The sequence below is a fragment of the Apteryx mantelli genome, chromosome 15 (genome assembly GCF_036417845.1).
Source record: "Apteryx mantelli isolate bAptMan1 chromosome 15, bAptMan1.hap1, whole genome shotgun sequence".
Taxonomy (NCBI): domain Eukaryota; kingdom Metazoa; phylum Chordata; class Aves; order Apterygiformes; family Apterygidae; genus Apteryx; species Apteryx mantelli.
Genome location: NC_089992.1, coordinates 18642159 through 18665234, shown reverse-complemented (window position 1 = coordinate 18665234; position 23076 = coordinate 18642159). Strand labels below are relative to the sequence as shown.

General features: G+C 38.1%; 1 protein-coding gene and 1 long non-coding RNA gene across 3 annotated transcripts in view; one reads left to right on the top strand and one right to left on the bottom strand.

The window, feature by feature from the left end:
* The window catches only part of ENTREP2 (endosomal transmembrane epsin interactor 2), a 200366-nt gene extending 199955 nt beyond the window's left edge, over nt 1-411 (bottom strand). Inside the window, exon 1 of the mRNA XM_067305308.1 lies at nt 172-411. Within this exon, the coding sequence (XP_067161409.1) occupies nt 172-411 (240 nt within the window). The remainder of the gene's footprint in view (nt 1-171) is intronic.
* Nucleotides 105-16060, top strand: LOC106496462 (uncharacterized). Of its 2 annotated transcripts, none has more exons than XR_010885683.1 (4): nt 105-220; nt 2793-2899; nt 13330-13411; nt 14957-16060. It is a non-coding gene; the product is annotated as an uncharacterized lncRNA (long non-coding RNA). The 2 variants fall into 2 exon arrangements; XR_010885684.1 differs by having other exon boundaries at nt 207-277.
* The last annotated feature ends 7016 nt before the right edge of the window (nt 16061-23076 follow it).

Genomic DNA, 23076 nt, shown 5'->3' with positions numbered 1-23076 from the left:
AGGCCGCGCGGGCACCCAACCCCCACCCCGCGCTCCTAACGGTCCGCAGCGCGCGCCCCGCGCCGGCCGTTGGCCCGGCCAACGGCTGCCGCGCGCCCCGCGCCGGCCCGGCCAACGGCTGCCGCGCGGCGGAGGCGGCCCGGCCGCGACTCCCCGCGCCCGCGGACTCACCGAGAAGCCGGCCCAGAAGGGGCAGGAGTGGCGGACGCGGGCCGAGGTGGTGAGCGCCAGGGCGGCGAAGCTGACGGCCACGATGAGGCAGCCGAGCACCATCTGGGTGACCCCCAGGGCCAGCATGGCCCGCGAGCGGGCGCGGTGCTCGCGCAGGCGGGACAGGCTGCGGGACAGCGCGGCGGGGCTGAGGGAGCGCGCCCCGCCGGGGGGCCGCGCCGCGCCGCCGCCCAGCGGCATCCTCCGCCGGGCCCCTCGCGGCGCGGCGCGGCCCGGCGGCGCCGCCTCCGGCTGCCCCCCGCGCCCGGCGGGGAGGGTGCGCTCGGCGGGCGGTGAGCGGCGGAGGGCAGCCGCGGCTCATGGGGGAGGAGCTGCCCCGGCCGCCGCGGCGACCGCGAGCCCCCGGGCAGGGCAGGGCAGGGCAGGGCAGCCTCCTCCGCGCCCCCGCCGCAGGCTGCGGGGAGCCGGCTCGGCCGGGGGGCTGCGGGGCGAGGGCGCGCAGCGCACGGGGGCGGCCCCGGCCCGGCCCGGCCGGCGAGCGGGGCGGGCGCACGGAGGGAGCCGGAGCCCTGCTCTCGCCGCCGCGGCTCCCGTCTCTCCCGGGGAAGGAGGGGAGGCAGCGTAGGGAAGGGAAGGGGGGAGGGTTGTTTACGGCCAATGGCGGGTGGAGGCAGCGCGGGAGGCTCCGCGGCCGCCGCCGGCCCCGCGGGGAGAGCGGCTCGGGCGAGGCGAGCGCGGCGGCGGCGGCGGCCCGGCCCGCGGGGCGGCAGCGGCAGCCGGGGCGCGCCCCAGCACCGGGACAGCGCCGAGCCGCCTCGCTGCGTGCGGAACCCCAGGGCGAGCCTCGCCTCCATTTGCCTGGCCGCCGCCCGCCCTGGAGGCCACGCGTCCTGCAGCGCGAAGGGAGAAAACATTTCTCATTCATCCCCTTTGCTTTGTATAACCGGGGCGCCTGTACCCGGTGCCCCCCCCGCCCCCCGGGGCATATGCATATACCTGCGTATGGCGATAGAGGAAGGGAAGAGAAGGAGTGCTGTGCAAAGACACAATGTTCATCAGGCGATGGGCCTGAGAGTCATTTTAACCTTTGTTGTTATTAGAGAATTACAGTTAAACCTCAGATTACAGCATCCTTGATACCAGAAATATAAAAGCTACCAGAACTAGCCCTTGTGAAAACTTCCCTGCCCAGCTGCTCGTAGCAACAATGGCCAGTATGGTATGGTTACCGCTGCGTCTGGAACACATTTAAAAGCCTCTTTCTAATGGGCTATATTATAGCAGGAAATTTAAGCATGTGGGTATGATGTTAACCAGTTGCCTGCAAAAACCTAGACCTTCCTATGGAAAACCAAGAACATCATCTCACTATATACCAGCATATTTTAGGTAGTAAAAGTACACCAGAGTGGTGCAGTTACAGCAGCATAATTGGCTTATAGTAGTATAAATTATTTTTGTACAGAAAGTAGTCTAAGCACGTATGGTGTACCTACATATAATATTGTTACATTCATAGAAAAAATCCCGAACACACAAACCAGGCTTAAATTTTTGTTCCCGATGTCCTCTCTCTCATTTTTCAACTCTTTGTGTAATACAGTTGCTTGGAGAGAAAGTGGAGGAGTGTGCCTTGACACAAAAGTTTCAAAAGATTAGGTGCCTTCATTTTTCATAACAACAACATTCAATTCTTTCACTGTAACAAAAAAAAAATTTTTTTTTACTTAAATCTGTCTGTACCACATAACAGGTCAGGAAAGCAGATGGTAGTGCTGTCACCCAGCATGGCTAAAATACTGCTCTAGCACACATGCAAGTAATGTTTTAATCAGGTCCGCAAAACACCTGACAAAACTCCACATACTGTACAGACAACTATTTTCCTTCAAGTTATTCTAAGTGATCAAAAGAAGAGTTAGCTCACAGTATCTTAGTTTCCCAGACCAGAAAGAGTACGAGCTGGTTAGAAACAAAACACTTGCACATACCCCTTGGCCCAATTTTCAGCCTCAACTGACATTCCTAAATTGTGATTGCTGGCTTATTCAGGGTAAGTCATTCTGTCAGTGCTACATCCCACCTGAAAACCCAGGTGGGAGGGCTAGAAGACAAAAAGGGTGGAGGATGAATGTTAACAGGTCACACTGAATTCTGGTTCTACTCAGTTCACACTGAGAACCACCTTTCACTTGTTTAATCAAGTACAGCTGTTTGCTACCCAAAATTGGAGACATTACTTCAAAATATACATTTCAAATTAAAGGAAGACTTTGTATTATAATATTTTGCCAAACATCAGCATGAAAGGGCTAGCAAAAGGAAACCCCCAAAAATCCAAGAACCAAATAGAACTTGTGCAATCTACATGATTGAGCCACTTATTCCCCAGACCATCCAGAAATGCTTAAAGCTATTCAACAGCAGGACAATTAGAAACCTAATAAAGAATAAATGCATTTAAACCTCTGTGTGGGTGCTCTCATTCAGGAGTAAAGTGGCCTTAGGGCTTGGGAAAATTAGGACACATTACACTGGGATGTGAATTTACATTTCACTAGCTCCCTGTGCTGATGCTACTGTATGCAATAAGTACAAAGCAATTTGCTTTTATTTCCAAGGACTTTCAGACTGGCCCATACAAAAGAATCCACATCTGTGCACACTCCAGAGGACCTGGTATTGCAAGTCCACGTGCTCCTCCGCTGTTCATGAACTTCACATGTGGGTAAGCTCTGTGTTTTCCTTCCAATATGGCAAACTAAGGCTAACAGAAAACTGCAACTATTTTGTCTTCTGGTAAGAATACACCGGAGTTTAAAGTACTTCAACTTATTTATGCTGATGTCTCATCATGTTGACTTTAATTTTCCTGTGCATTCAAGTGTAGATATGGCTTAAGATCTGAATTAATTCTAGATACATTTCTTTGATTTCTCTGAAGGCTCTTAATTGCTGAATTACTTTGCTAAAATTCCCTTTTAATTCATAATGATTTGAAAGCAATTTGGGGAGTGTCATTTGCCTTATCTTTTAATAGAGTTATTTTGTTCAAGAGATTTTTTTTATATACTTTCATTGATATTTTTAATGCCCTATCATTGATTATAACTAAAAGCAGGATGCAATACTGAAATTTCTTCCACAACTATAGTAACAAAAGCTTTGCAGTAGCCATGTTTACATTTAAACACAATAATATATGAATACATAATTTAACAAAAAAGGGATCATTTCCTGAAGGCAGCCAGAAGGGCACTATCTGTCAGACCTTATTATTAGCCTGTTAAAAAACATCAAAACTCAGGAGACAGCATGATAATGATCCCACTTCTATGGTAATTGTCTCATTACTGTCAGTCTGGTATTGGCTCCCAACCAGTTCAGAAAGCAACTTCATGCTTTATAGCAATAGCTGTATTGGTGGTTTGAAGTTTATATTTATTCTACACCACTTTCAACTTTAGTGAATTTCATGCATCTTTATCTCCCCAATCATGTTATCTGAAATCCATTAAGTAAATGGCATTTTCAAGAGTGACAGAATTAGGAAACCAATTAAAAAAAAAGTAAATTCATAGTTGTAATTAGCCTCACTTACCAATTAACATAGATAATAAGGAAACTGTTAAAAGGTGCCCTACAGGGTTTAGATATTGAAAATCTGCCTAAGGGCCCTGCTACTGTCACTTATATGTAGCATGTCTCAGATATTTGCATACTTTACATGATTTAATTATGTTAAGTAGCTCTTCATAGAGCTTTAAGGACCTAAAAAGCACTAGGGATTTGAGTTGAACCACATAGCATATATATCTTAAAGATGTAGTGGAAATTGTTCAAATGACATGTATCACTGCTAAGTAAAATATATGTTTTTATATACATATACACACACACAACCTTCATAATGAGTCTTCAAAAAACAAAAAAAGAGGTATTTTTTATTATTCTAATACTCAGCAAGTAATTTCTCAGCCATTCAGAAGTTAGGTCCGTAGAATGCCAGGAGTAAGTAGTTCTACTTCTTGGGTCTACCCTGCTCATCCTTCAGAGGGAATTCAGTATCAAGACATCAACAGCTGGGATAAATTCAAATCAAGTATACCATTATTTCTTGAGAAGCATCTTAAAAATCAAGGTTTTTCTATACCTACACTTTGACCTGTTTTGAAAATAACTTGTAAAGCACTCCAACTTACTTTAATCTCACATTACCAGGTACCACATTATAAGATCATATCGAATTGTTACACAAGTAATGAAATCAGCTTTATAGACAAATACGTAACTAAAAAGTTTGTATCATTGGTAGAACTGAAGGGCAGTGTATTCCCACAAGCAAACTTTTAGGCACATAACAACATTCAATTTCAAATGCAACAGAAGCTGGTATTCCAGCAAACTGAAAACAAAGATTGCATTTCCACATGCAAGGCAATCAAACATCCTTAAATTTATATTTCAAAAAGTTGTCCTGGGCAGGGAGAGAAAGGAGGGCAAGACAGTTATTAAATACTGCTTTATCTATACACAATGTTTAACTATCATCAGAATTTTACAGAAAATATCCTGCTTTCTTACCAACTTTATCATTTGCAGTTCCGAAAAAAAAATCCTGCTTTATCTGGTGTCCTTTAGCTAAAATGTGTTGAAGACAACGGGTAATATATGCAAGTGCCCCCCAATATAAGAAAGGATCACAGTGTTTGGCCTGTAGACTATATAACCCTTAAGGTGGCATGCATATTGCTGCTATTTTGCTTCCTGATGACTCAATAACAGTTCTTAAAATAGGACACCTGGCTGCCTCTGATAGACCAGCAATGAACCTCTACTAAAAATCCTTTTCCCTCTACTTTTATTCTAATAAAGCATTTGTTGTGTTGTTTTGTGTTGTTTTTTTAAACACAACAAATGCTTTTTTTTTTTTTTTACACTTTGCAAATCAATAATATAAAAGGTCACTTCCAGTCCCATCTTTTGCATTTTTTTTTTTTAATTAAATGGAAGTAAATGGCCACGGAGAGTTCACAAAGCATTTTGATTCTGTGTACAGAAACATGTTATGAATAAAAACATATAAAGAATACCATGAAGATCAGTAGGTTTTGACCCAAAATCTAACCAAGTCCTAATTTTGTGCTTGAAACACTATGTAAGTGCACATTTATAAATGACTTTTAAAAGGACATATTAAAATCAACAGCACCTACCTAGTATTCAAGAGCCCTGATAATAAACCAATGCCTAGACAATGTCTTCTCTCGAAGGTAACACAAAGATGACAGTCACGTCTCCACTCACAGGTTGCAAAACGCTGCCCTTGTTGGTGGGACAATTGTGCACAGAAGAAAGATTCTCTTACTTGGCTATTTAAGGACTTAAATAGATTATATATGGATATTTTATACATGGATATTTTATGGATATATTATACATGGATTCCTGAACTTTTCTGCATCACCTTGTACCTATGTATTAGTCTGCTTCCCTGATCAAACAGCACACGGGAAGGAGGAAGAATAAAGTTAAATAACTGCAGTTACTTTGCACCCATTGTTGTTGTTCTACTTTCTCATGTTTTTACACAGAAGATAATCACAGGTTATTTGGTTTTACAAAAGCATCATCCTTTAACAATATCATTGAAATGCATGTAAAAGCATAGGATTTACTTCCATATATAAGCCAAAGGGTTTTTAAAGAGGAAATTTTTCAGGTAAAGATGAAAGAAGCCTCAATTTCCATGCTTTAATGTGAAAATAGTCTGGGTCGCTTCTTCAGAAATACCTACCTTTGAATTACTTCCTCCATATCATTGGCTGCCCTGATGCAGGTCCTGGAGTGCTAAAGACACCACCAAAATCAAGATAATTGCCCTGCATTTTATGACTGCTTGAAAGTTGAAATTGGGTGTGTGTCTAGGATCTGAGAAACAAGCTGCCCTGTGGTTTTACAGAAGACAAGCTAGAACTCAGATCTTTCAACCAAGACAAGATTTCTTTCCCAGAAGACCATCCCCAACCTTGCAGAAAATGCACTCACTCTGCAAAAAAATAAGAAATTACATAAAAAGAGGAAATATCTGGTATTTTCTGTTCAAACACATTAATTGGTTGGGATTTCTTTCTGTTGCAAAAATTGAATTTTTACCTGGGTTAGCCAAAAATATTGCTATTGGAGAGACTGGTCTAAGAAATGAAATGGAAAAATAGTATTTTCAATATCATACAGAAAGTTTTGGGCAGACTTTTCTGGTTTGGTGCATTAAAGCATTTCACTTTTCTTCTGTATAACTTTAAAATGTGCAACACTTCTGTATATAAACAAGTGGTTGTAGTAACCAGATTCCTTACTGATCCCAAGTTATCAAAAGTACAAAATTTCCTACTGTCTTTTCTAAAATGTTTGGAATTTACAGAGCCAGAGTTTACTAGAGTTTTTTTTTACTACAGAACTTAAGCAGCTAAAAGTCCCAAATAAAACTTAACATGCTCACTTTCAGTAGTGCACTATATCAACATTTCATTAAAAGGTACATTATTTTATTAAAAAGCACATCTGGTTTTTAGTGGCTTAGCTGAAGAATCATCTTAAGAATTTACAGTACATTTTAGCTTTCTTTATTGAAAGAAAAATGAAAGCTAGACTTCTGATTTAATAGACAACAAGGACTTTTAGTTTGCTAAGAAGAACATAATGTCTCAAACATTAGAGGAATTCTCTCATTTTGATTCAAGAAATAAAACTTCTAAGTAAGTCATTTCTCTGATTTACAGGTGAATGATTTGAAGTGTTTAGAGAGAAAAATCAATAGTCCATCTAAAGTATCTTGATGAGATTGTGGATTTTCTGGTAAAGGACATGGAATCAGAAATGAATCTGCCTATGGGGATCTACCCATTTTTCTCATTTTGCACGTTACTGAAAAGATAAAGGGACGATATAACAGATTTACAATCCATATCAAGAAATTGTCTTAACTATCTTAAAATATTAGGAAAAACTTCACAAGTCTTTTCTTCATAGATTTTTTCATGTTATGCAGGGTTTTCTGTTGATATAGTGCCAATTTTATTGGTTCCATCACAAATATTCATTAATGGAACCAGGTCAAAAATAAAGCAGCAATCATTCTGCTGCTTAATTTCCCAATCAGTCGATAAGCATGGTTCACAAATTTGAATACAAGACAAACTCTCTTATTTAATAGAATAGCTATACTTTGTACAATATATTTTATGAAAACCAGACTGTTTTTCTTCTTGTCATCTGTAGATAAGTAAAGTTTTAAATACAGGGCAAAAGGATCTTTCTTGGAGAACCAGAAATTTGTGTTTGATGGCTGAGATATTCCAATTTTACTCAGAGGGATGGGGCAGATGATCTAGATAGGTTAAGGGCCAGCTGACCTGCTCATACCAATTTAGTTAGAACCCACTCTAGATGTGCACAACTTTTTCTAGTTTAAATACTTGAATTAATCAGAAAGACTGCTCAGCATAAAATGTTCTTTCCAGCCTAGATACTCTGGTTAGCTGAAATTGAGGATTGTTAAAATAACTTTTGTTCTTAAATGAAAGGATAATTCATGAGGGATATTTATTTCATATGAAGTTGCTAATAAGATCTATTAAATCAGTCTGCAACAGGATATTACCTTTAAAAAATTCTTTATGTTGTTAGTGAACTTCCTGAATTTTCACTGCACTTAGTCATGATTTCCCTTCTATAATTTTAGTCAACTGTACTTGACTTCCAAGGAAACAACAGACACAGAAGGTTCAGCTTCCAGTGGTGATCAGCATTTGCAACTGCCACTGAAATTGAGGGCAAATGGCCAGTTTAAAGCTCCTCTGAGAAAGCCTAAGACCTAATTATTAGAGATAGCAACTTGGAAAATCTACATTTAAAGAGGAAGGGAGCTCTTCTGTAAGTGTACCTACACACTGACACCCAATATTGAAGAGAAGGTTAGATATGCTACAAAAGATAAAAATAATGAGAAGCAAGGTGGAAAACTAAAGGCATAATTTCCCTAGCTTACTGGTAATTAATAGCTAGAGAATCTTATTCATGCAATTTTAATATGCTGTTGATACACCCATTGTCCAGCTATTCTTGTAAGCAACTTCAAGATATAGAAAGTTAATTCCTAGATGCTATGCTTACTGACCATATGCATCCTGTGAGTAAACTAAAGCAAAGTTTTAAGAATCGGAAAAAAACTATACCTAAGTAACTTTACATCCATCTGCTCAGTATTCTTTTTAAATTCTCCCTCTATTCTCACTCCTCTCAGTAAATAAATAAATTAAAAAAAAACATCCACTCTACTCCAAAGCAACAAATAAAAGAGAGTTAGCAAGACTGGAGCAAGAGGTAATTCTTTAAGTCCGCTGAACACCATGCATCAAGATTCAAGCAAGCCTGATACCAACTAATCTAACCTATGCCTAGAGATGTGTGAGCTATGAAAGCAGTAACAACCACAATGTAGGGAATCTGCATTTCTTCATACTTATTTCCTGCTCCAACAGCAAAGAGCAACATTAGGGAGCAAGGAAACCCAGCTAAGCCATGCATCCTAGTATTTGCAGCCATGAAAACAAGGATTCAGAGCACACTTCAAAGTCTCAGTCCTTGATTCTTTTTCAAGGTGAAGACAACATTAGTACCTACCTATTTACGTGCACCAGACTGCAGTTTCTACTCTGAACATTTTCAGACCATGTGGTTAAAGTCTGACAAAGCTTTAAGTAACTAAAGACAGCAGGTGCTTTCAACCTTAATGATTAAGTTAGATAACACCAGCCCCAGCAGTAAATAGAACATGGATGTGTTTAACACATTAATATCTCAAAACATAAAGGAGCACTTGACTATGATTAATTTCAGAACCATAACTGATACAGATTACAGTGTAATGTATGTGTGGTTCAACAAACATAGGCCTAACCAGAACAGCTGCAGATAAATGATTACATTAAAGGAAGTTTACAGTTTACAAGTAATAAGCACCACAGAGCTGAGAGTACTTTTGGCACCATAGAGACTAAACAGTAAATATTACTCTTACTAATATATAGCAATTTCCACAATAATTAAGTGCAAAAGAAATAACAGACAACTAAGGAATACAGTAGTTGTTAGCTAGCAGAATGTAAAAAATGTCAGTCATACCACAGTACCCATAACTATGCTACAAGTATGTTTTTTGACAAACAGCTTGATAACACTGAAATCATAGATATACGCTCAGCCTATGGGGAAAAAAAAGGTACAGAGGATAAGAGAAACAAAAGGTATCAATTTCCTGATTTTAAAGCACTGAGGAAACAGTTTATGAATATACATACCTGATTACTCAAACCTACTCTGCAGTAGCCCTGATTATACTTCCCTGATGGAAATAAGAGCATTCCCCAAAAAGGGAATCTTACTTTGCTTATAAAATTCCAGAATGCTTGTCTATACCTTTCCTTGCAATTAAACATGTTATGTTTTCAAGAGCAGATCCTCAGCTGGCTTAAATCATTAAGCCTTTTGAAAGCAGCTGAGAATCTGGCATTAAGCATTTTCTGTAATTGAAAACACTTGGAATGGAAACAAAAACAAAAACCAAAACCTGGTACAGGTATTTCTGCTTACATCTTAGGCCATTTTATCTGCTTCTGTATGCTCCCAGCTCACAAAATAAAATATTTTTACATATGTACACACAACTGCCATGATATATTCCTGAAAATCTGTAAAAATGCATCTATCTGATTTACTAGTTAGTTTTTGAACTGTAAATGCAGATAAAGGCTTAATACAGTTAACTCATTTATCTCAGATCACTAATAAGAACAGGTTTCGCTGAAAAAAATATCAACTTCCTAGGTACAAAGAGAACTGCTATTTAAATAATTTAGAGAGGGTTTTGCTTTTTTTAAAAAAATGATTTTATATATATATATATACATACATATTTAGATTTATATATTTATTTATATTTAGGTATCTCCAAGGTGGAGTTTTCCTCACTCCTTTTCTACAAGTTGTTCCTAAAAAAGGCTCTTCATTGATATTGTAAAATTTAGGGGCTTTAGGACCACTTTAGTTCATTTAAGCAAAGGCACTTGAAATGCTATTTTGTTTTTCCATCAGAAGCATGAAGCTAGATCATACAATCTAAACTGAGAAGATATATGACTTTGGATCATTTTCTCAGGATTCTTGTTTACAAAATGCATCTGAAAATCAGAAGGCAAAATTGTCAATCTATGCATCTATAAAGCCTTCAGACGAATTGGAAGCTATAGGTTAGTATTTTATATAGTGACTGACAATACAGGATCAGACAAATGCACTATAGCTCTTTTGTGAGATGTGGAAGGATTAAACTGTATATTAACATACAAAAAATTACTTGTACTAAGAAGAAACAATTCAGAGATGAAGTTGCATAGTTTTGTCACAGTTGTGGAGAACTTGCATGTGTAAGTCAGAACAGGCAACTTTAAACTTCTGCAGCTGGCAATTACACAGCAAATCACTCACTGACCTTAGCAATAGTCTGAGAGTCAGACTTTAATACACAGACTTTCTTAAATAATATCTCAGATCTATTTGGCACAAAAATTCTTCCTTCACAACACAGAGATTCAACTTATATTTCTGAAAAGGCAAACTGGCTTTACAGTATTATCCACCTAGCCACACCTAGTACAGCTACCTAGCTACAGTTGTGGAGTGGGTCTGTCTCACATTCATCCCTCTCCTTTGGAAACCAAACTGCCTAGAGGAGAAACTACCTTCTCATGATATTCAGAAGTCCCTGCCACTTTGCCCCATGCTCCAAACATAGAAACAGCAGGAGTAGCCTGCAAGCACAAACCTCCAGATACTGATACCACATTTTTTCTTGCTATTTTAATTTGTACTCTCTCTTCTCCAGTGTAGTATTTCTCACCAGCACAGACCCCTTATGTACTTGTCTTCCTTTCCCTTCCAACTTACCTAGTCCCCATGGTCCTTCATATTTCTCTAGTATTCCTGAATAACTAGCCTTCCCTAAATAACTCTAAATAAATGTTCTATATTAGGTTTTCAGAGACACAGCATGCAGAATAAAAGTGAGGAAAATTACGACATCATTGTCTAGAAATCTATACTTGCAGAGCACTCTGAAAGTTATTACAACCTCTTCTTTTTTTTTTTTTTGGTCATGTCTGTTTTGAAGCAGATGACTTCTGCTGCCATTTGTTTATGTGGTAGCAGGCATAACAGGGCTCAACCTCCATTTGATCATCATGCACTACTATAACATGAATTTGTTTAAGCACTGATGGAATACGGGATGTTTTTAGAGCCAAACACAGGAAAAAGTTTCAGTTGTAAAACTGTTTATTCTTCTAAGCTAGCAAAACCTCACAAGCCATGTAAATAATGCCAGGAGCTCTCTTGCTACAGGAAGTCACATGCTAAAGCTAGTGGTCCAGAAACTGTAAGACTGACATAAGTAGCACATGGTTTCCATTTGCATTTTTTATTAATTCATATTTGCTCATATCTACCATATTTATTTCGATTCTATTTCATATTTCTGCTTCTGATCCCTTACTACATCAACAGCTCTGCTACAGCAGTAAACACACTGTTTTAATATTCATTAAAGTCAGCACCTTTAAGTCTTGATGAAATTGAAGCACAATTACATAAATTTGAAATCGTTAGCCTATATTTTTAAAATAAGTATGTTCTGCCCGGAAGACTGCACTAACATAAAATAACCATTTTACACCAATTTAATTTAATTAATGCAACTCTCATAGTTTAAAACTAGGTGAATTTGTTTATCTGAACCTTCAAATAAGGAAAAACTTGAAGAAAAACACTATCTTATCAAGCTTTTACAGGTTCAAATTTTGGCTTCAAGCTTCGTGTCTCACAGTTGAATTAAAAAAAAAAAAGCAACCATTAGCCTAAGTCCTAGTACTGTCAAAGAAGGGAGGACTATAGCTATTCAGGACATTTCTGGATCCTTTGGGCATTAATAAGATGCAAAGAGGCATTGTACTGCAGAGCAAGTGATGTTTTATGCAGACGCCTTATGTGTCATGTGCACTTCACAACTTTCTCCGTTTGGATGCATCCGAGTTTTTGCTACATGTAATCTATGCTGGTAGTAAGGCTGTCAGATATTTCAATAAAGTTAGGACAGCTAAAAATTAGCTATAGCTTATTTTTCAATTGTCTTGTGACCCCACCCTGGGGAGAAGGAATGAGGTGGCTAAAGAAGTTCAAAGGATGATACAAAATATTTCTTATGGGGAGACTGAGATTTCTGGTTCTAAGCGTTCCTTAACCCGATTCATATAACTACCTTTAATAAGTTTTTACACTACCCAGGAAACTGCTAAATACATTTAATTTGATGCATCATTTAATTTCTCTAATAACTTTTACCATGGAAGAAACACTCCTTTGCACATTCAGGAGGTTACGCAAAGATAGATGGGCCAAAAGGGGACCACGCTTACAAGAGCTTTGAGAAAGACTGATCTGCAATATAACACTGCCTATATAATGAACGTGCATGATGCAGAAATATTTAGAGATCAACATAAATGCCATGTAAAAACACCTGTAAAAGGACAAATAGAGGACAAGGCTTTCACACCACTGTTCAATGTAGTGTCTCATTTATTACTAAAAATCTGAAATAAAGCCTTTCTCATTTTAGATAGCATGAATTTGTGATTAGTCTCAATCTCTACATCTTTAGAAGGAATTATGTAAAAAAAATTTGACCAAATTTTTTTTTAAATACTCAAGAGAGTTAGATTTCCTACTTTGGAAATAATAAAACACTTTTCTTTAGCTTTCTCTATAGTATTATCTGTTCCTCTTCTAAGGAGGATATTTTATAAGAACCTCCCTGCCTGTTGAGACTCTGAACCAATACTTCCCCCATTTTCAGTCATACAATTCCTATGGAGGTTAGCCGAAGAAAAGTGTTCGTAAAAGGAGAACTTTAGTAATCTTTCAGGGGAATTTAACACCTCTACCCAAGGGACAAAGACAGTCCTTCAGCCATTCTCTGTAGAATGCTGGGGTTACGAAGGCTGCAGTTTGATAATTAATGACTTCTATTTTGTCACATTACAGATACAGATTTTTATATCCCATCAAGGAGATCATTTCTGCCTCTGTTCAGAATATTGCATTGATCTGAAGCACATCTGAAAAGGTAACAATTGCTTTGGCATAACTGCATCATCCTCTCAAGGCTCTAGTCAGTACAGACTCATTCTGGTTTTTCTTTTAAGAGTGAAGAAACTTGCCATCCTATAGCATTACAGCACCAGTAGAGGTATTCCTAGTAAATACTAGATATGTTAGCAGAGATCCACTGAATGGTGCCATGCTTTTTTTTAATGGTCACTTCCTAGTAAAAAGAAAAACACCTTTTTTGTCAAGAGAAGGCATCTAGTTGATGTATGTGCTGAAAAGGTTTATAAGTATACTGAGGCAAAGCCTAACAGTTTTTTCTGAATTATTTACAGAGATGACATTCATGAATTTGTTTGCCAAAAACAGTAGACTGTTATATAAAAGATTTTGTTTGCTGTTCAGGAGATGCTGCCCCTACTTCCTTCTATCTAGCTAGCTCTGACACTGAAAATGTTTAAAGCTCAGAGTCAATGGGTCAATACTTAAATCAGATAGCTCTTAATTATTCTTTAGGTTTCAAAATACATACATCTTTCCTGGTTTTCCAATTCTGTTTTCTCTACCTGCAAGAAACTAGGACATTTGACTAACACAACAAAGAAACCATACAAGAACAACTCAGGGAATTTACGTTCTGCTGTTGCTTTTTCTGGATGTGATCTACTGCACTTCATTTTCACCACCAAATTACCCTACAACACATCCAAATTAGATTATTGGTAGAGAACACGCTACCCTTGGATCTCACCCCATCCTAATCCTGGAGTCATAAAATTTCTTGTATATCTTGGTGCATGAAAGATTTGATGCGTGTAACTGTGATTATACGAAAGGATGCAGTCTGGCCTTTTTTTTTTTTTTTTTTAATTAATGATCCCTGAGGGGACAGAGTGAGTCACTGAGGAGGATATACTGTATTCCTGACATAGGACTGTATTACTGCTATTTTATGATAGCTACCCTTCAGTTGTATAACGTTTGTTAGAAAAGTCTTAGGAGCCATCGCTACATTACCCTCATTGAGAGGAAAGTGGGCTGGATGCTAAACCATCACCTCATACCTCTGTTGGTGCAGCAGAAGACTCCAGCATGCCACTTCTGCAAGCAGAGCGGCACCCTCTGCCACCTCTCACATCTGTTGTTCTGAACTCCAGAAACTGGGTTGGGGGGAGAGAAGGGTTACATAAATTATAAAAATGTCTAAGAGCCATACCTCATGGGAAGTTTTTAGTGCCTTAAATTGAAAGCGGTCAAAACCTATGGCTCTGAAGGAAGTCAGCCAGAAACCTAAGGTTTCCCTTTGCAGAATGGTATAGCTGAGCCTCCTGACATGGATGACAAGTGGCCAGATGAGTACAAAGCTATAAGAATTGAAAGAAATTTAGAGAAGAACCGAATTTCACAGTGATCAGTCAGCTCCATTCAATCCCTTTCAGACTTTGTCAGATTTTTTTTATTCTTTTACTACTACAATTTGCTATTTCTTCTCTAATTTTTTTACTTGTGATGAATTTATACTATTTTTTCAATCAGATTTTCATTACTATTTATCTCCATCCAGGCACTGCAGCGAAACTCTTCCGACTTCAACATATTGGCTGGAAAGAAAAGTGCTTTCTCCAAAGTACAACAGAATCTTGTTAAAACAAACATGTCTGAACAGAATTTATTTCTTCTGAAATGCATCACCCATTGAAAACCATTCCATCTGAATAAATTCCATGTTTCCCCAAGATATGTGGGATTCTTATACCTTATTATATTGACTTTTTTCAAAAAAAGAATTTGGTAGAAAAATAATATTTATTTACCACAGAAGCCACTGAATATCATTATTAAATGAAAATAATAAAGAATTATTCATTATTCTGCTGACTATTCTAGAATTGGAATAAGAGGTAACATTTGACCCCATGCTTGTTTTAGCATTTTCAAATGCTAGTATCAACTATCAGTTGCATATCCCCTGTAATAACTAACAGACATGACAGTGAAGATGTTAAGATAGACAATAATAAAATAAAGGACATGAGGCTGAAGCACTAAATAGAGCTTTCCTTTCCCTCTCTTTCTTACTCAGGGCCGTTATCCTACAATTAGGGATAATTTACAGAGGAATTACTTCTACTTTGTTGCTAGGCAATATATTTTGAACAGTACAAGCATAGAGTAGTTTGTGGATTTTGAAGTCCATTTGTTTGGGTAAGAGAAGTCAAAACACTTAAGACAAGTTAGTTTTTTTCCGGACTCTCACAGAACATAAATTATACATGGTGGCTTGAACAAGACGAAAACTTTCTGTTATAACTTTCAGATCTAATGAATCAAAAATATGAAATCAGAGTCTCACAGACTCTAGAAAGTCTTAATCTACACTTTCAGAAAAATAATTTTCAGGGAGGGATTAGAACTTCTGCAGAATCAATTTATGTATATAAAATATACATTCATAATTTATGTACAATATTTAAAAGAACCTTTATAAAATTGTTAGCCATATGGACTAAGCATGTTTACTTGTACTGTCAAAAATCTAACTGATTTCTTTATGTACAAAACTACACAGTCTCCCATTCAGCACAAAAAGTTGTTAACAGAGGAATAAGTCACAAAATGACATTTGCATTTGTTCTGTGAAAAGACAGTCCTTAGCTGTCTACTTTCAAAGTGGTATAAAAATCCTATATTTCATTTTCAACAATGGTTTTGATTTTTTTCAGCATACAAATTTTCTTTCTCTTGAATGTTTTCAAAGTGCTTGTAAAACAATATAAAAATCAAGGTTGTTCATTTAATACGCATGTTTGGTACTTCTTAAAATAGGCTTTGTATGGTGAGAAAGTAATTGTCCAAATTTTGCTAGAATTAATACTCAGTGTTGGAAGGCGCAAGAAAAATGAACAGACTTCTTATGATTCAGCAGATCTAGACTTTGGAAGGAAAGGATCACTACCAGTGAATATCAATATTCTCCATTGTGACCAAGTCAACATGACATGGATGTGCCATTCAAGGTGGGAACCATCATCTATGCATTTCGAAGGTCCTCCTCCTGTTCTTACAAACAGTAAATCTTATCAATTCAAATGATTGCACTTAACATTTCTAGAGGATAGTTTCCTCAGAAAGTAATCTTTTATATAACACAGCTTTTCTTCCAGCTGAAAGGCTGCTCCTTAACAGTTGCCTGTTTATGCACAGTATCATGATGGGTGGGAAGCATTTGCTCTTTCTAAAGGAATACTGAATATATCTTTTGAAAAGCAGCTCACTGTTGGCCTGGAAAAAATTGATGGGGAATATCAGTGCATAATTGGCAGTGTACTTGGCCATCACTGCCTGGGGAACAGTGCTGGCAACATCCCTGGCCACAGCAGCCTGGCGCGTGTAAAGGCGGCAGGTGGAATTAAACTCTTGTTTTTTAGCAGTGCAGAGACATGAATTGCTTAATACGCTCAAAATCTTTAATCAAATCACTAACCTCTGTTTTTTGTTTTTTGAGTTCCCTTTAAAGTGTCAAAATGGAAAAATTTGTGATAATTAAAAACAAAAAAAACTTGCGCATCTTCCTAAAATTGTGGTGGTTGTCAGAAAATGGTACAAGAAAAACTGGCAAGAACTATATAGATAGAATATAAGCCAAGGATAGAAAGTGGTTTGGCAGAGAGAAAAATTCCCTACAGGGTTTATAATAAAACAATAATAACAAAACATTAAGTAGAGAGGTGTGTGAAAAAAGCAGTTACTCTAACAAATTATTAGTTACTATGACAAGCTTTTAAAAAAGCAGAATTATCCTGAATGCCCAAAATAATTAAATTAGGCAGATTGTTTTCCTGCCCTCCAAAGAGGTTTGTGAGAAATTCCCTTAAGGCATTGTGCTTCTTTCTCCAAGAACTAGCAAAATTAACGAGGTCAGCTTGTGTAGAGCTCGGATTACTCTTCATACAGCATTTTAGTGCAGTTCTTAACACTTTAAAATCCTCCTCTTGTTAAAGTATTTCTTCCCAAAGGGCCTTTTTACAGTTTGCCAGATTGCTCAGTGCCCTCTATTTCACCCTGCAGCAATAAGCATTTCTCCTGCTGGCACCAGTAGAGATATAAAGAGCCAGATTTACCTCTCACTGCAGCCGGTACAATGTCACACATCTTTACACTTATACTGATTTAACTGAAAGGAAACCATGGCCTGAGGTACCAAAAACAAGTTGGAGACAGATGTTCTATTACAGAAAAGAGAAAGCTTAGTTAGATTCTTATTTTAACTTTTTCCTGAATGTTCCGATTCCCGGGGTAGGAGTATGTGCTGTGTTGTGGAACCGAATAATTCAGAAGGGAGTCCCTTCGGGAAACAGCTGTGCAGATGAACATCTGAGGAGAAACCAAGTTTAGAAAAGGACTTCAGATTTTTGTTCACTAAAAGTCAATTCATCATGTTTGGAAGACTTTGTTTAAGATCTTGAACCAGATTTTAAGATCATGGGTCAGACTACTGACTGAACACAGAGTTTCTGGCGCAGTAACTGCTTTTGAGTAGGTCTTGCCAGAGCACCAGGATCCATCCCTGCCCACCAGCAGAGACCCTTCGTGAGGTCGCATTGCTGCAGGGGTACATGTAACGCCTCTCAGTGCTGCTGCAAAACAGAAAATGACAGGACCTGCAAGTCCTCCTAAAGACCAAGACTGAGGCAAGAGAAAGCCAGAAGCAGATGGATAATACCATGGGACACAAAAAAAGGTGAGCACAGAATGGAATAACATACAGTTTGTCTAAGAGCACACTGCAATGGATCCAGTGTAGAGAAATACAGTAGCAGAATAAGGGTAGGTCAGGGCATCCCCTAGTTTGGGGTGAGATCATGTGATAGGAAACCAATAAAGAAGGTGGAGGTAGCTTTCCCCCTCATATGGCCGTAGGTAGCCAGTTCTACATCCTTATTTGCAGAAACTTGTTTTCACTTTAGCTGCCCTCAGGGACTCCAACAAAAACATCATTTTCACTTTTCTGGAGAAATGTTGCATCCTATGGCTTCCACTAAAGTTAATGTGCTGAAGAAAGTATATTGTGTTTCTCATGGCTGCTATTCAGACATGAGCTTTAAAATTTCCTAAAGGATACAGAAAATAGTGGTTAAAGAGGTGATGGAAAATCAGGGGGTTGCATTCTGTACTCTGTTACTGGTTTACAGGTACAGATATATTTAATTGTTCTGAGTCAAAGAATCAATATGAAATGTTGGGAAGTCACTTTGTCTTTTGGTGTCTTACGTAAAGAAGAAATAAATATAGTTGTCCATTGTAAAGCATGCTGTTGTTCCTCACAAATAGTAGAGTGACATTAGCAAGTATAACATACACATGATTTTCAATAAAGATGATGATCTTACAGGAATGAAACACAAAAGTATTTTCTTCATATATAATATGATAATCCAAAATACTTTTCCTCATCAATTTTTTTTGGGGGGGGGTTTATTTGCTTTTAAAAACACAGTTAACTATGCCCTTTCCCTGCATATTTCACAGCATCATTTCTCTCATTCCACATATAAATGAGCTTATCAGCATCAGTTCGTCTAAAGCCTGAATAATTCTGTGCATTCCTTGAAAAAAATGTAGCTGCTTTAAATAGTTGCATATTATGCAAATAAAATTTTCTAGGAAACATATCAATGTAAACCCAAAGTAAAACCTACTACGTATGCTCATCTTTCTCAGAAACATGCTCCGTTTCATTACTATATAACTTTTTAAATCAAAAACTACCATGACCATCAGGCCAATGTGTATTTAAGATCCCAAATAAAATATATGAGAGAGGATGTTGGACAGTATAGCGTTTCCTTTCAATTTGAGTTTCAGAGTTAGAAAGGAAGGATGTGGCTAAGTGAACTAGTCCATTTATCTCTATTTTCTAAATTATCCCTGCTAACCTCTTGTAATTAACTGTGTGCTGTCCTGCTTAAGCAGACTAAGGTAAATTGCAACCCATAGAAACAGAGTCCTGAATTTTGTATTTTATGAGGTCAGAGAACACCTCTGCAGATGAGTATTCTGTTGAAATAATTTGAGCTACTACTTGGGTATCTCTAGACAACAGCAACAAGAATCAATAATGTTATATCATATCCATAGCAGTCCTTTAGAAAGAGCAAAGTATTGATCATTATGTACAAAGATGATGATGATCATCCAAGTATTTTGTATTAAATAGCCAACCGGGAGTCTAGAAATGCCACACTTAACGACAAAAGACTAAACACCTTGGGGTGAAAGCGTTCTGCAAGACAGCAGGAGAAAAGTAATGAAAGAGCAAAAGAGCTACACAATACAAAGCTATTTTTCACTGAAACATCAGTATCTTGATAGTGTTTGTTCTTTGAAAAAATGCAGAAAATTGTACCATGCTTCAACCCTTTATGAAGGCCCAATCCTGCTTAGCAGTTATCCATGCATCTCGCAGAACACACCATCCAGTCTTTTACGATGTGTCTTGCAGTGCCTCTAAGGTCACTATTTCAGCTTTGATTTCCTTAAGTAGTCTGAACGTTAGCCCTTTGACTGTTTTACATAAATTGCATACACGCTTTGTATGTTATTCTTTGACAGGACTAGAGGTGCAAAATATCCTTCTGAGATTTTGCACGCTGGTGCAAACTTGTTAATATTTTAGGCTGACTTTTGTTTTTTACAGGTATATTTCTTGCAATAAGAAAACATCTTTTACACTGAGGCAGCAAATATAGCAAAAGCCAGAGAGAAGTCAGCGTGCAAATTTCTATTCATCGTGCATATAGCAGCAAGTAATACAGTGGCTTAGAGAACTATTCTGAAACAGCACATTTACTGTTTGTGGAAGAGGTACCTTTTAAACAGGTTCTCTTGGATGCTGCAATCTTGCTCAAAGTCAGAATACAATCTCAAACAATTTATAGCTACAACAAAAGAAAGTAACACAGTACCTTACAGTGCTTCTTAAATGATACATAGAATGGACAGAACTATTGCAGTGTAACCCCTGAAGAACCTGGAATGGAACGACATAGTAAAGAGAAGACATATTTGGCAATTGCTGAGTTGTACCAGGGGTAAATGTATCTATGATCAAGGACCAAGTTCTGTCTTGTTTTCACAGATAATACCTATAATAAGACTAGGGCATTACCAGATGTATAACGGTGTCCTGGAATATCACAAATCAATTTTTGCCCAAAGTACATTTTATCTTGATAGAAAAGGTCAGAAAAATCTTACTGCTCTGCTATATACATCACTTCTTTATCCTCTTTAGATAGTTACATGCATTCTCAGAAAATGAAATAAAATATGAATATCATTTTCTAGGTGAGAAACACTAAAAAAGAAATCCTTGAATGCACATTGTACAACTTATCCTCTCAGTACTGTATTATCTTTATCTTTTTTTTTTAATGGGAACATATTTGAAATATTTGGAAAAATTTCAGTCAGTCCTTACACAAATATAGTGTTTAATACAATGAAACCTTAAAAACAAACAAAACCCTCAGTGGCTCTGAAATGTAGTTGTCATGAAGTCATTATCATTCTAGGAAAGTCACCACTTAAGTAATATCAGTTATCATGGGCCAAAGTATAAATTGTTCACACTGGGCAATGAGACAATTCTTCTAATCCATTTGGGTGCAAGTGTGCATTGTTAATGACTAGCTCGTTAGCCTCAACAATGTCAGTGTTTTGACTGTCCAATTCAGCTAAATTACTGCCCAAGATAGTCACGTTAGGCATATATTTCACATAAAAGATTTCTTTAGTATGTGATTCATCCTAACAATTACAGCAACCTTCTCAATTAACATAAGCAGTTCTCAGGCTAATTAAAAATTTTCAACGAAATAGGAAAGGAGGGTTTTGATAATTTACAGAAATTCATCAGTCATGATCACAGCTTTCTTCCTCAAAGCTCAAGGGAGTGTGCATGCTGGGGGGGGCCCTCGCAGCACCAACTTTTTTTTTTTTTTTAAGTCTACTCCTGTGAACTCCCATGAGCCAAAAAGAGAATAGATGTGGGGTAACCAGCATTGAGATGTAATAGTTTTCTTTCAACAAGATCATATTTAGGCAGATAGTACAGAGTTTCTTCGCAGCTTATCTGCGAGATGAGACTATACGTATTAAACAATACATTCTGGAAAGTTGTGAATAACCACCAGCTCAGATACAGTTTAAGATCAAGCAAAATGATACCTCTCGTCACTGCTTGCTTATGTCTCTGAAATCAGATACATGCAAAGAAATAGCATTGTGAATCCTGCTAAGAGTAAGTAGAGTTGCCTAGGAGTCCACTTGCTCCAATTTATAAGATGATGAGAACTCAGCTTCTTAGAGACGCATCTTTTTTTCTTTCTTTTCAACTAATGGACAGAGCATCAGCACTTACAAATAATGATTGTACAACTGAGTGCGTTATTTCAGCAACAGAAGAGTTTCCCATAGCTGGAGCCGTTGTTCTTCCTTTCGTTTTGTTTTCAATCACGGTAGTCAAGCCCAGGCCCCAACAGTAACATCCCAGGTGCGGCGCAGGCGTGCTCCACGGCACAAGCATGCTTTCACACGATGCACAACTACGCAACACGCATACGCTAACGTCTCCAGTGCGTTCAGCAATGCTCCTTTCCTGACTCTCATGAGAATAAGGCAGAGCGGCAGCCATCTAACAGTAGCATTACCAGCTGTCTCAAATGCAAACAATGGCTTACAAGGACACAAAGAAAAAGTCATAATATAAACCTCTTTCCATCCTCAAAGTTCCTCTTACTCTATCATTCAAGTTGTATAAACATGCACATTATTTTAATGCCAAAAATATTTCATGTATAGCTAGTTGATGTTTGGGATCTGGCCAAGAGGTATGCTCATGTATCTTCTCATATCTCACCCAAATAACCATCACATTCCCCAAAGACAGAAAATGATCTTTATCAGCCTGTTTTAGCAAGACTTTTCTCAAAATCGCACAAAGAATTACTTTTATTTCCAGTTGTCTATTTGACCATAGCAACAGACATCTTCCAGGGGATATTTACAATCACCTTCTCTTTTGAGGGACAAAAAAAATTTTATTTATATATATACATATATATATAAATAAATGTATACGGTGAACATGTACCCATTGCCCCCATATAAGATGGGAACCTGGTTTTAGTATTCAAAATAGAGAAACACATGGTGCCATCATGCTACTTACCTAGCTTAAGAGATATTTTAGTATGTAATTTTGCAAGAACATTTCCATTGCATATACAATGCCACAAGATGTTTATACATGAGAATACTTTTTTCATTTTGCTCCATTTTGGAGCCGAGGACGTTCAGGAGACTGTTCCAGCATTATGTGAAGTGGGTATATGCAGGAAAAAGCCTGAAGAGCCTTACAGTGAATATATGCTTCAACTTTTAAAGAGAAAAAAAATTCCAAGATAAAGACTGATTAGATCTGTGTTAGTGTCACATATCCTCTCACCATTATGAGGATGAAATGTTATTTAAGTTGGAAAACTAGTTTTGGAACCACGAATAGTTTCTCAGCAACCCAAAGAATTTGCTATTCTGCTTCCATTTATTACCTAAACGAACTCTCACAGCAGTAGCCATTCATATTAACAAGATCATGATTATAGGTGTGTAAATTTTACATAG